Consider the following 13,868-nt stretch of genomic DNA (forward strand, 5'->3'; position numbering starts at 1 on the left):
GAGAGGCGCCCCGGCCCCGCCCCTCCCGCTCAGCGTGGGGAACACACGGTTTTCTGTTTCCTTGTCCACAGCTTACTCTCTTGGGGCTTAAGGTAAACAACACCTTGACACCTGGGCTTTCTGCAGAGCTTAGGTTTCCAAAACCTTAACGCAAACGTCAACCTGGATGTTGACGGAAGTGCTGCCCCTGAGTGCTACGTCCCGCGGGGCCCCAGGACCCAGGGAAGGATACATCGCCGAAACCCACGGGCTGGTGGAAGCGCTGACAAAGAAGCAGGAGAGGCTCCACATGGCCATGGCAACTGGAGTCCTCTGCGTGAAGTTGGAGAGGGACAGCATGACCCAGTCCCGGACCATGGACGACTGCCCTGTGCTATGCAAAGTCTGGAACACCTGCAAGGGCAGAGAGCCCCGGGGGGCCACCCCGTCAACACCGGCTTCGGGGGAAGAGTGGTGGCTGGCTTCAAGGGGAGGAACTGGCAAGTCCCCGGGGCCGACACGTTCAGAGGGTGGTAGGCACCGGGGCTCCTCTGCACTGGGCCCTCACCTGGTACACTACGGTGGCCATGAACTGCGGGTACGGTTGCTGGTTGGAAAGAAACTCTCCAATGACCTTGTTCATGACGTCCTGGGGCGGGAAGAAGTCATCTAGAAACTGGGGGAGGATCCGCGCCACCACTCTGGCTTCACAGGGAAACCCCTTCCTGATCCTGCAGGGAGGAGACACGGATCAGAGCCTTGCCCTGCCCAGGGCTCCCCACCCACGCGGGGGCCCCCAAGCCAAAAAGGGGTCCTGGAGTAACAAGCAGAAATGGTGTGGGGCAGTGGCATTATGGGGGAATTAAGTCAGTCGTAACAGAACCGCGTCCTCGTTCGGGCCTGTCCTCACCAGTGTCCACACGCTCCTGGAACCTGTCAGCGTCTCGCCAGGCCCCCTTCTCTCCTTCCTGTCCCTGGTGCCCTCCTGCCACCTCCCCTCAACACACCCTCAGCGGGCATCTTGGGCAGCGTCCTTCCAGGTGCCAGCTGGGCAGGCGGCCAGCAGGCTACTCACGCTACCGTACCGTTAGCACACACCGTTGGCCCTCCATATCCGCGGGTTCCGCACCCGCATTTCAATCCGCGGTTGGCTGGATGGAGGCAGAGCCCGAGGACACAGAGGCAGAGTGTTCTCCACTATTTTATACCAGGGACTTGAGCTTCAGCAGAGTTTGGAATCCGTGGGGGGTCCCGGAACCAATCCCCGTGGATACCGAGAGACGACCGTACAGAAAAGCTATGTGTGACTGAAAAGCACCAGAAGGGACCCAGAAACTGGCCCAGGTGTGCCTGACCCACCTGCCTGCAGACGCCAGCCGCTGCCCAGCATGGGCGACACTCACAACTGAAAGTCAGCTTTGTCAAGCCAGTGTCCCCCCGCGTGTCTGGAGGCTGGTCAGGCTGAACGCCGGCACTGCACGGGCTGAAGTGTTTATCCCACCGGCAGGCATGGGAACGCAAGCCCACGTGGGCAGGGGCCTGCGTGGGTGGCTCTGCCCACCGTGGTGGGGCCCGAAGAATGTGAGGGAAGAATGACAGTAAACGCTTTCAATGCTCAACGTGAAAACAGCCCACGTGCTCAGCTTCCCACAACCCCTCACCTGGCCAGAGCAGACGGAGAAAGTCCTGCTAAGTGTGCTCTTGAGAAACCCCAAATGGCCTCCTGCTGACCGAGCTGACCAGACCTGTCAGGCTGAGTGGTGCGGAGTCGGCCGCCCCAAGGCCACAGGAGGCCTGGGGCAAAGCCGGACAAGGCCCCCTCACCCATTCTGCAGGACCGCAAACTGAGCCAGTCCTGGACACAAGGGCACACACGTCGGGGGCAGGCTCTCAAAGACGTCTGTCATTTAAGTGTGTACCACGGTCTACCGAAGCCTCCTGAGCCACTGCTAACGCAGCTCCAAGACTCCTCTCACGAGGCAGCAGGCCTGACGGCCAGTCCCGTTACCGACCAGGGCTGCACGCCCAGTCTCATTACAGGCCCTCCCGACACCACCACACGGCCGGCACTGCCCCTCGCCTTCAGCAGACACGCCGGCACTGGGGACAGGGCGCTGGGGTCCTAGGACTGGCGGCTGGAGCAGAGCCCGAGGGCAGCACGAGCGCGCTCAGGGCACAGGCGGGCTGAGAGCAGAGCGGGTGTGTAGGAAGCAGCAGCTCCCGGCTAAAGCTCCAGGGCAGGGCAGGGCAGGGCAGGCTCCATTCTTACCTGTCAAAAAGAACAGACACACGCTCCATGGCCACGATCACTGACTCGCTGTCAGGGGCGGCAGGGCTGGGGTCTGAGGTTCTGCCTGGACTGATTTTCTCTTTTCCTGAAACAAAGCCGGTCAGTTCTTTTCATTTGTAAAACTGGACAGGCTCTGTAAACAGGGCCTGGAACTCACGCAGGAGTTTACTAAACACCTAGAGATGATCTGAGACCAGGTGGCGGGAGCCCCCAGCACCCCAGGGCCCAGCCCAGCCACACAGGGCCCAGGGGTCTGTCTGCAGACCTGCTCCCAGGCGGGGTTCCGACACCCGCACAGCTCTGCAACCTTGAGAGCTGGAGGGGCCTGCCGTCTGCGTCCTGTGCATCCGGAGCTCAGCGGCACTGACCCGCCGGGCACAGGTGGCCCCCTGCTCACCTGTGTACATACAGGTGAGCATCAGGCCCAGGGCCGCCATGGCGCGGTGCGGGCTGTGCACGTTCACTCTGTCCACGCTCAGCTTGACCAGGGACTCCGCATCCAGCCGGGAGAGCTGCTCGGAGAGCAGGAGGCGCTCCAGGCCCCTCAGGACACAGTGGTAAACGATGGATGGGGTGGACTCCTCGCTTCCGGACAGCATCACCCCACACATCTGGACAGGAAGGAAGACCTCCCAGTCAAAGAGCCACATCTGGCCTCCTGTCGCTCATGCACCTTCCCCCAAATGAAAACCACCGAGGGCCCCACCGCACAGGCCCAAGAGCACGGAGCCCACGCCCGTTCCCGCTCACCTGTATTATGGCCGCGGAGAACTCCGGCCCGACGTCCAGCGGGTAGTTCTCGATCAGGTAGAAGGCCGTGGCACACATCACCAGCACGTGCTGCTGGCTGTGGATGCCCACGCAGCTGAGGACGAGACAAGGGCCAAGCTCAGCCACGCACGGCGGCTGCTCCCACCTGATGGCACGTGGTATGCTCCTGTCTCAGTGACCGCAGCCACTGTCCCTGCGAGAAGGGTGCCCGCCTGGGTTCCTGCTGACCCCTGCCCATGATACGGCCAGGGTCTGACATACGCTTTGAAATGTGCAACGTCACTTCTCTCAGCCCCCCACCTCTGGTCAGACAGAAGCCCTGGAGGGAGACAGCAGCAGGAGGTCCTGGCCGCCGCCACTCACTGGGCCGCGCCTTTGAGGCTGGACAGGAGATAGTCGCTGATGACCGGGATGAGCTGCTTTGCGGTGTCGTCTAGGAGGTCGCACTCCAGCACGTAGAGGACGCCGTGCAGGGCTCCGATCCTGCTGGGCAGATGGCCGCTCCTGAGCGTGCTCTCCAGCAGCCGGCTGACCGGCTCTGCCACGGCCTTGTCCTAGGGCGCAGCACACGCGGAGGCTAGCTTCACAGTGCCGTGGGGCGCCGAGAGAGGCCGGCCGCACGCTGCGGTCAGGCCGATGTGCAGAACACAGCCCTCTGCGAGGCCTGCGTGCGGGGCTGGCGTGTGGGAGCTGGGGTGTCGGGATGGGGGGCTCCCTGGGCCTCCCCTGCTGTGTCTGTGCTGACACCCTTCCCCCCTCCCCGGGGCCGGAGTTCGGTGTGTGCCCGGCAGAGGGGCCCGCGGAGCCTGCGGGCCCGCAATGAGAGCCCCGGTTCTGCGTCTCTGACGAGTTTCCCTGGGGACAGCGTGTCGCTGGGGGGTGGAGCGCGGCCCGCGTCACTCCACGGGACGGGGTTCTGGAAGCTAGCACCTGTTTCCTCTGGACCTCGCCCCCAGGCCCTCTCCCTTCGGTGGTTCTGCTTCACAGCCCTTCGCTGTGATGGATCAGAGCCCTGAGTGTATGTGAGTCCTGAGTGCCCTCCTGGTGTGGCCTTGAGGACCCGCACAGTAGCCTATGCTAACTTGTAGGAAAATGGTCTTAGTCTCCCTCAGCAGCCTAAGCAGGATGGAGAGGGGTAGGAACCTAAACACTCAGCACCACACTCCACACTTCAGGTCAGCTTTGTATCAAAGAAGACACCTTCACAAGGCAGAGATGGCGACCACTGCTTTTCACAGACCACCGTGCCCAGACACAGGCGGCCACTGCTGGCCGAGGGCCTTGCCTCGCTCTGCAAAAGCCACAGAGGCTGTCCGGCCCGGCAGCCCCCCGGAACTGTCCCGTGGCCCCCGAGGACGTGACACTGCTGAGACTCCTACCCCTCCTGCCCGCACCCAGGGCCACCACCACCACCAGGACCCGCTGCAGGGCACCGCTACCACCACACTGGGCAACGGGAACGCCGGTGCTGCACGGGGCGCAGGGGCACAGGCCACGACGTGCAGAGAGAGTGCCCTGACGGAAAGTGCGCTGCCCTTCACACCGGCCGGGAGTCCACGTCCCGCGCCATCCTGCCTAAGCCTCTTCTTGAAAACCACGATCACTCGTTCCATTTACTGACAACACAACATTTACCTCAGGGATCTAGGCCAGAGCACAAACACAATTACCATGAAAACAGACCCAGCACTTGAAACTCCCGCAAGGACAAAAGGACCCCTTCAAGCCTGGCTGCACCACGTACCTCCCTCTCCACACCCAGAGGGCCGACACTTGGAAGAGCTGTCTGCTCAGCGGAAGGGACTCATTGTTTCTGTTCCCTGGACAGTGGCCCCAGGGCCGAAGGCCACCCAGGATGAATGGTACCTGCTCTGGGCCTTGGCTCGGAGGGACAAATTCAATGGGGGAACAGTCGGGAAGGAGGGGACGGTCAGGGACGGTCAGGGCTCCGGTCGTAGACCCCAGCTCACACCCCACGTCTGCCCCGTCCTGTGCGACCTGGAGCAAGTCAGCAGCCCCCTGCCTTGGCCTCCTCGGGAGCAGGTGGGATCTTGGCGGCCCCACCTCCACCAGCCTGTACACAGCGTGTGTGGGGCACGAGGGGGAGCTCCGCAAATGGCAGCGCAGTCAGGACAGACAGCATGGGTGTGGGACGTGGGAGAGGCACCTGGGTGCCACCCCGCGCCTCACTGATGGGCCCAAATGCCTGGCTCACGGCGGCCACCCCTGCGTTTGTTCAGGGAACGAGTGTCTATTCTAGCATAGAGCTGGGTTCCAGGAGACATGACGAGAAACAGCAGTGACCAGCGGATGCCACGTGGCCTGGAGTCACGCTATTTGCCTCCAACGGCAGGGCTGCTATTTTAACACACTCTAAGAAATGGCCGGGCCCGCGGTCAGTACTTCCTGCGTCTGTACCGTGTGGTGATGTGGCCACAGAAGGTGGCGAGTCCCGATCAGCTAGAGGCACAGCTACGAGGCTCAGGAGAAGGCCCGCCCAGGCCCTGGGCTCAGAACAGAGCACAGGATCCAGCTCCGGGGGTGGGAGCGCAGGGTCACTGAGACAAACAGCCCCGGGAGGAGGCCCTGGGGACCGGGAGCATGGAGGGCGGCAGCACACGGGGGAGGAGAGTGGGGCGCTGTGGGCCGCGGGCGACCGTCCAGGAGAAGCCAGCCCCGCTGCCCCGCCGGCACAGCCGAGCCCGTCCAGGGCCAAGCACCGGGATGACCTGAGGGACCAAGGGACAGGAGCCCCAGCCGAGGCTCGCCCAGCAGCACACACTCCACAGCGACGCGCGCCAAGGCCCCACGCCGCCGCCCACTCACCATCCCGAGGACGGCGGCCGCCTTGCAGGTGGCGGGTACCAGGTACTGCTGGAGAATCTCGTCTTCCGAAGGGTGCACCCTCCGCAGCTCCGTCAGCGTCAGGTACATCGTCTCAAACTGGCTGCGCTCCGTAAACAAGTCTGAGACCACGAGAAGCTGGCGGCGGGACATTCGGGCAGGAAGGGGTGAGTTACGCTATGGGGAGTGCGCGACGCAGGACTCCACAGGGGCCCTGACCGGGAAAAGCAACCAACAAAGTCCGGAAGCCTAACTACACCGTGACCCTGTACCCGCACGTCCTCCTAGGGCCTGTGCACACACACTGCTGCCGCGCGGGAACCCGCCCCCAGGCCGCCGCCGGCGAAGCTACCCAGAGCCCCGGAACGGAGAAATGGCTGATCATTTCCGAAATTAATGCTTTGGCGATGATTCTGTCTGTCTCCCCGAAACGTTCAGTGCTCACATTACGTCTAAAAACAAACTCTGATTAGACACGAAGGCCCTTTTCCTTTAGGAGCGTGAGGGAAGGCTGGGGTTGGCCCTTTCTCAGAGGCCCCAGGTGAGCTGAACCAACAAGCCAGCAGGACACTCAGCAAGTCATCTAAAAGAGCACTTCTTAGGTGAGCCTCTCAGGGCCACAGGGTCAAAACTATTGTCCCAAAAATGCTAAGACCCTACTTGCCTTTCTCTCCTGTGCTCTCCCAACTGTACAGTGGTATTTTCTAGAAATTACTTAATATTAACAGACTGAGTGCAGAGGAGATACAAGTGTCTTGGCCGCGCCATGAGGCATGTAGGATCTTAGTTCCCTGACTAGGGATCGAACCCTCGTTCCCTGCAGTGGAAGCGTGGAGTCCTAACTACTGGACCACCAGGGAAGTCCCCTCAGGGGACTTCTAATGAGCCAGACATTAAAGAGATTTGCAAAAGTGTACAAAAACTAATTTAAAAAATTATTTTAAAATAGAAATTGTTATCCTTATTATTTTTAAATGGATAACTTTTAAAAATTTAAGATCTTTAGCAGTAAACTTGACCTTTTTGAAAAAATCAATTTGTAACTTACATTACAAATTTAAAATGAGGTTCTTAAAAATCTCAACTTGACCAGATATGAAACAATTTAGAAAACTTTAAAGGAGTATTGAGAAAAACAGACTTGGAAAAAAAGTCTGTCTTTACCGAAAAGAGACATCTTTCGGTAAAAATAATAAAAACTCTGTGCTGCACAGGTAACAAGACGGTTCCGGTAACTGGGCATCTCTCCTTGCTGGATGGCTAACCTGGGTGACGTAGAGAAGCCAGCACTGAATAAGTAACTTTTAAACCTTCAGATGTGACTTCCAATACTGCAAGCACGGGTGGATGTCACCGACAGACACCAACGCTCCTTGGGGTCCCCACCAATCTCAAGGATGCAGAGAAATCCCCTGGCTGACAGCTGGGGAACAACTGCTCTAAATCGGTGCTTCTCAAGCACCAATCGGTGGTTGGGTGGTCGGTGGGTTGGTGGTCAGGGGACCATCTGTCACAAGCCCCCGAGGAGACAACGTGGACAAGGACGGTGACCCTTCAGACCTTACGGTTAACGTGCCGTCCCCACAACACCCCCGCTGGACTGACGCGTGTCACTGCCAGGGACTGGACCAGCGGAAACCGCTCCTTCACTGGCTCCAGAAGTACTACATCCTCCACCTGTGTCTACGCGTCCCCGCACGGGCGCCCAGAGACTGGGAACCCCGGGTGGGGGGCGGGAGGCGACCGACCGCACCACCTCGCTGATCAGGATGACGGGAGTCCTCCTGGCTGAACTTGACGGCAGGATCCAGCGACTGTACAACTCGAGCAAAAACTGCGAACAGGAATGGATGTCGACTCCAGCCCGGTGTTTCCTGCAATGTCCCCCCAACAGAGATGAGAGGTTCATTTCCAGAGGCAGACCAGAAAGTCAAGTGACTAATCAGAGCTCTCCGAGCGCTTGAACACAGAAGGCAGACGGGAACCTGGCGCTGACTGGAGACGTGGGCGGGGACGACGGCGCGGGGGCCTCCTCCTCCTCGGCCCACTCCTCCTCTCTCAGGGGCGTGACGCTGCTCCCCAGCCACACGGAGCGGATGGACACCTTCAAGGGGCACAGGACAGGGAGCTGACGCTCAGGGCCGGAGGCAAGGGGCGCAGAGCCGCAGGTGCGGCCCGGGGCCCCCGAGGCGAGCGGCCCCCGGCACTCAGCAGGGCTCCCGGGCGCTCTGCCTTCAGGACTCAGGGCCTGATGAAGCGCCGGGGCGGGAGCGGCCGAGGAGAGGGAAGGAAAGAGCCTCTAGGGAAGGACACTTTCACTCCTCAGGGACATCTGCGTGAGGTCTCGGCACAAAACTGAACCAGAACGTGAGACCTCTTCAAAACTTGTCCTCACTGGCAGTCACTTGAGGACCCCGTTTCTCTGAATTACTTGCTTAACAAAGCTCCCCACAAATGCAACAGAATGCCATGCTTATTCTGCAAAGGGCGCGGTGGGGAGGAACTTGAGAACCCCGACAGGCCCCCCAGTCCCCACGCGCCCCATGGGGCCTCGCGCTGGACGGGGGCTGGGGGACTGACCTGGCCGAGGTTGTAGCTCGTGTTCCCCAGCTCCCGCTCGGGGTTGACCTGTAGCAGGAGTTTGTCGTGGCTGGTGAGGGCACCTGCGGGAGCAAGGGCGCGTGAGTGCCACCCGCATGGCCGCGAGGGGCTCGGGGGTGCTCTATCCCTTCACAACCCGTTAAGCCGGCAGGGCCAGTGGGGCGATGCTGAACTATCACTTTTTCTATGTAAGAGACCAGCTTCAGACTCTGAACAGGAACTGGTTGTGGGCTGAGGTGTAAAAGCTAAGAGTCAGTAGCCGCGAACGAGACGACTACCCAGCCGGCGGCCCTCTGGGAGCCCAGACGACAGCTTTGGTGGACGGGCCCTCCTGGGACCCCGCCTCGGCGCCAGGACTGTCCAGCTGTGCCCACCGGCCCAGGGCATAAGCTGACACCCATGCTCAACCCGTCCTCCCCACAAGCCCCAGGGACACCCGGCCCTCTCCCCACAGGTACCTGTAGTAGCTGGAGACAGAGAAGGGATGGGGTCCCACGCCTGGTACAGGTGATGGGTGGCGATATTCTCCCTCTTTGAAACCATCGCTTGAATTTCCTGCTCTACGATTCCTCTGATGATGCTCAACTTCCTCCCAAACCTAAGGTTCAGAACAAAGGTTACAGAACATCTGGTTCCTCCGAATCTTACAAGTGGAAACCACCAGGCTTCCCCCAGCTTTGCCTCAAGGAAACACAGGCACCTCCAAGCCCCGGGCCCACACCCTCTGTGGGCGGTTCCCGTCCGCAGGCCCTGCACAGGTGCTCTGTCAGCTCCTTCGGAATCTGCCCTCCACACCGGATGCCCGAGTCATCAGGCCTCAGCCAGCAAGCCACTTTGGGTCTGCACCCCCCGCACGGGGTTTCTGTCTTTAATTCCGGTAGCAAAGGCAAGGGCACCCTGGCACCTCCCTGCTCCCACCGAGGCCGCCCCTGGAGACACGCGGCTTCTCGGGCAAACCTGGTGCCAAGAGCTTTCAGGGGCTTGTTCCGGGGCTGCTGCTCCAGGCAGCTCACGGCTGGGTTGCCGGCAACAGGCACAGTCATCGCGCTCAGCACCAGGGAGGTGATGGCCTGCACGGCCAGGACGTGGATCTGGGTCCTCTCCGTGTCTTCCTGGAAGCGGAGCCCACGTCACCAAGTCACAACACAGGCAACACCGCTGCCCCACCTGTGGGCAGAAGCTGCGGGCCGTGGCTGTCCAGCCACGTGGCCTTGAGGGCGGGGCCCCCCCGAGTGCGACAGAGGGATGTGCCTTCCCAGCCAGGGTCCTGTTGTGTCTGCGTAAGTTCACCAGAACCCACACACATCTGTGATTTGAGATGAATCTGATGGGCAAATGGCTGCTTTTGAAAGCAAGGTCTCCCACAGGCACAAACCTCCAAACACGAATTACTTTTTAAGAAACTGTCCTTAAATTTCCTCACTGATTTTAGGGACTCTGCATATGACACCCTGTTAGTTCCACACCTGTGAAAGACAACCCTGATGATTCCTGACATACATACTCTTTGAACTGCCATTTCTGGACGTTCATACCATACCTTCTGTCAGAACTAAAAACGTATCTCATGACTTAAATGTTTCAGGCTTTGCTTTATCTGAACATGTTTTTTCATTAATATTAAAGTAACATAATATGCACCAATACCCCAAGAAGCCTGATAAAATTTTCACAAAACAGTCAAGAGAAATGAACACAGGTACGTATGTGTGGCCTTTACGACGTGCCTTTTCATTTTGATGAAATGTTGCTACCCACTGTACCCTGAATATTGAGAAACAAAACTGAAAAATATTTTCAAGAAAAGACATAATGCTACTGACCCTGAAAGGGCAGTGCACTGTGGGAAAGGCACTCCGGCCGCGATTCTAGGGTACCCAGACCTTGGGAAGGTTCATTCCTGCTCTGGAACACCAGTCATGACATGATCTGGCTACCTTTTAAAAACACGGTGAGACAGAAAAGTAAGAGCTTGCTGCCCTGCCTCTCCCAGCACGCACGGCTCGCGAGCTGCTGTAAGAGCCCGTGCGCCGGCCAGCAGACACCGGCGCCCGCCCGTGGCCTTACTTCGGGGGGGCTCTCCTCTTGCTCCATCACGAGGGGCTGAGTCACCAGGACACCGAGGAGGGTGGCCCACGTTTCCTCAAACTGGGTACGGCTGGTCCACCCTAGAAATGCAAATGTCACTTTAGACAGAGGGTGCCCTGCCGCTCAGACTTTTCGATGCCATGTGGCAGCTGGGCCCTCTGGCACTCACTGGCCCAGGCGCCACATACAGCCGCTTTCTGGACCCTCACGGCAGCGCTGCGACGCGGCAACACTGCCGGCCGAGCCCAGTGGTGACGAGACCGAAGCACACAGGTCCAAAGGCACACAAGAGGCCAGGCTGAGTTCAGCCCAGGTAGCCCGGTGAGAGGCACCCTCTGGAGCCCTGCTGTGTAGACGCAATGAAGTAAAGGGACATCTGAGCAGGCTACACTCAAACGGGGTCTGAGCCGCTTCTACCCTGCTCACCAGAGGGTTGGACAGTCCTCCAGAAATCACATCCCCAGACTGAGTGTACACCCCAGACCACAGAACTGCACTTCTGAGTGGGTGAAGGGTGCGCTGTGTGAATTCCACCTCAGTACAGCTGTTAGAAAAGTCAAAGCGCTGGTCCCTCTGACCCCACCAAGAAGAACAGTAGGTCAAAAAAGAATGTAATCTAGGGGCTTCCCTGGTGGCGCAGTGGTTGAGAGTCCGTCTGCTGATGCAGGGGACACGGGTTCGTGCCCCAGTCTGGGAATATCCCACATGCCGCGGAGCGGCTGGGCCCCTGAGCCATGACCGCTGAGCCTGCACGTCTGGAGCCTGTGCTCCGCAACGGGAGAGGCCACAACACTGAGAGGCCTGCGTACCACACACACACAAAAAGAATGTAATCTAGCGGGGGTGTGTGTGCTCAAGCCCTCGGGGGAAGGCATCTCTGAGGGGCCACCCTCAAGCACCATCGTCACAAGCTGTACTCAAGGTGCTGTTTGATGAACGATTGTTTCAAGGGCTGCGCTAATGTCCCCACCCGTTACCTTGGAGGTAGAGGTGGCCATGTCACTTGTATTAGGACTACAAGTGACAAGAATGGGGGTGTTGAGGCCAGAGGTTAAAATGACCTGCCCCACACTACACAAAGCCCAGTGTTGTCCACCTAAAGCCTACTTTCCCCCCGCCACCTCTGGCTCCATCTCGCCCAGGCTCCTGGTTCTGCATCCGAGAAAAGGGGCATCAGTGACCACACAGGAAGCACTCAGAGGAAATCACTGCTGCCCTTTAGCTTAGGTGCTATACAAAGGCTGAATGTGGCTTAGCATTATCAATTGTTAGGGTACCCTTCCTGACCTGAAACAAGCCTGACACATGAAAATTTGGCATTAAACTCACACACACACACAAACTTGGATCAAACTTTTCACCGTGACAGCTTTGTGTACATTACAGACGTATTCACGATTATGTTACGCCTTAACTCTTTTGTGGAATAAAAGGAGAAGACGGGTCCCACTGCTGCAGCCCTGGCTCCCCCAGTGCAGGCATGTGATGACGTGCAACCACGTCGGAGGGGAGACCCGGACTACCTAGCGTATTGATGCGGTAGATGAACTCTTTGAAGACTTCCTTTTCCTGGAGGAACTCCACGGGGATCTCGGGGAACACGGTGCCAAAATCCCCTCCTGGTTTGGGTGACCATCCGAGCTTCCACACCTGAGAGGATGAAAGAGACATAGTCTCCCGAGTCAAGTCAGGATGGCCGAACCGCGAGGGAGCCAGGAAACACGCTTTCTTTAGGTGCAGCTCCCTGGTGGGCCACCTCTTCCTGAACGCAGACACGGCGGAAGGAGGACCCTGGGCGCTGGTGCCGCGGGGACTCCCAGACCTGCCCAGGGCCGCCCGTGCAGGTGCCCCCAACCCTTAGAGGCTGGCAGGAGCACGTGAGGTTCGGCCACACACAGCAGTATTTACCGCGAGCAGGCACGACAAGAGCCACGCCAGCCGTTTGTAAACTCCGTCAAGTCCAGCTCTGTCGTCTGGTGCTGCCACGCACACCGGAGGGGCCGAGGCTGCCCCGGCAGCAGGAGCCCAGCTCCCAACCGGCCGAGCCGACCCCCTCGGAGGACACAGGCCGCAGCCGGCCAGAGCTCGCACTCTGTATCCCCAAAGCCGGCCACGTGGGCCTCGAGGAGGTGGCCGGCTGGCCCCCGCAGCCCCAGCGCCCACTGGCCTCTGGAAGACGCCCTCTCAGCCTCTCACCTGCTCCCCGAACCCTCCTGAACGTCCCGTGGGAGGGTTGTGGAGCCGCGTGGGTTCAAGCCCACGCTCGCAGAGTTTCATCTACGGCGTGCGTGGTCTGGGCGGCTCTTCCCACGTCCGGGCCAGCCATCGAAGCCTCTGGACTGCGCCCACCTGCATCGGCTCCCCGCTCCCACCCAAAGGTGAGCCGTCTTGACACCTGCAGCGACGGCCCAAGCGTGGCGCCCGGGCTGAGACCCACCCCGGGGTGCCGGGTTTCGCCAACGCCCACAACTCCCAGTTTCCACGGCGACCCCGGGACAGCACGTCGCTGGGTTTTTTTCCCCAGAAAGAGCTCCCACAGCGAAACCCTCTTCACCCTCGGGGGTCAGGGCGCACCACGGCCTCGGGGCAGCTGCTGCAGAACCTCACACGCACAGAGGCTGAGCCCCGCCGGCGGGCACGCACCCTTCCAGGCGGCAACAAGCGCCTGCCTCCTGGTCCCGGCCCACCTCCGCCTGCCGGCTCCAGCCCACGGGTGCCAGCCCATCGCCCTACCTCTCCCTCCAGCAGGTGTGAGGGCAGCAGCGCAGCCTCCTGCAGCCCGCGGCCCGCCCGCCCAGGCCCCTCTGTGACGTGGAGCGGGGACCCACTGACGACGCCCACCTGACCCTGGTTCCAAAGCCAGCTTCAAAAGAGCAGAGGAGCTGCAGCTGTGCCACAGCCCCGGCGCTTCCCCCGAGGGTGACCACCTAAAGGGAAACGCTCACTCCGGGAGGTATTGTCCCTGCTCTCCCATTCAACTGATGAGCCTGAGGGCCTCGGGATCACATCCAGCATCGTGGGAGGAAAAAATCTCATTTCGCCATGTGATGACGCCCCACCCCATTTCGGAGCATTTCTACTCACGACTGAGCCACATCACCCCCGAGGAAACCAGCCCGGTGTCACGAGTGCAATCAAGGAACGCTCTGGCCACCGCAAGTGGGCATCTGAGCGGCTTCGCACTCTCAGAGTCCCGAGCCTGGGGCCTGCCTGCGTGTCCCCATCACTTGGGTCTCGTGCAAAGGGAGGGACAGACTCACCAGGGGCGGGACGCGCGTGTAGCTGTTGACGAGGG

The 13,868-nt window shown here is 60.0% G+C and overlaps 1 protein-coding gene across 1 annotated transcript in view; it reads right to left on the reverse strand.

The window, feature by feature from the left end:
- HTT (huntingtin) overlaps positions 1-13,868 on the reverse strand; it is a 135,895-nt gene that overhangs the window by 1,273 nt on the left and 120,754 nt on the right. The window contains exons 54-68 of the mRNA XM_024745086.1: positions 13,834-13,868; positions 12,097-12,223; positions 10,553-10,653; positions 9,443-9,597; positions 8,944-9,083; positions 8,465-8,547; positions 7,870-7,988; positions 7,629-7,758; positions 5,867-6,022; positions 3,404-3,594; positions 3,020-3,134; positions 2,667-2,880; positions 2,249-2,354; positions 548-710; positions 233-393 (exon numbers count right to left, since the gene is read on the reverse strand). The exon at positions 13,834-13,868 is cut by the window's right edge and continues 58 nt beyond it. Coding sequence (XP_024600854.1) covers positions 233-393; positions 548-710; positions 2,249-2,354; positions 2,667-2,880; positions 3,020-3,134; positions 3,404-3,594; positions 5,867-6,022; positions 7,629-7,758; positions 7,870-7,988; positions 8,465-8,547; positions 8,944-9,083; positions 9,443-9,597; positions 10,553-10,653; positions 12,097-12,223; positions 13,834-13,868 — 1,996 coding nt within the window. The remainder of the gene's footprint in view (positions 1-232; positions 394-547; positions 711-2,248; positions 2,355-2,666; positions 2,881-3,019; positions 3,135-3,403; positions 3,595-5,866; positions 6,023-7,628; positions 7,759-7,869; positions 7,989-8,464; positions 8,548-8,943; positions 9,084-9,442; positions 9,598-10,552; positions 10,654-12,096; positions 12,224-13,833) is intronic.

Source organism: Neophocaena asiaeorientalis, unplaced genomic scaffold (assembly GCF_003031525.2).
Source record: "Neophocaena asiaeorientalis asiaeorientalis breed wild unplaced genomic scaffold, Neophocaena_asiaeorientalis_V1.1 scaffold65, whole genome shotgun sequence".
NCBI classification, from domain to species: Eukaryota; Metazoa; Chordata; class Mammalia; order Artiodactyla; family Phocoenidae; genus Neophocaena; species Neophocaena asiaeorientalis.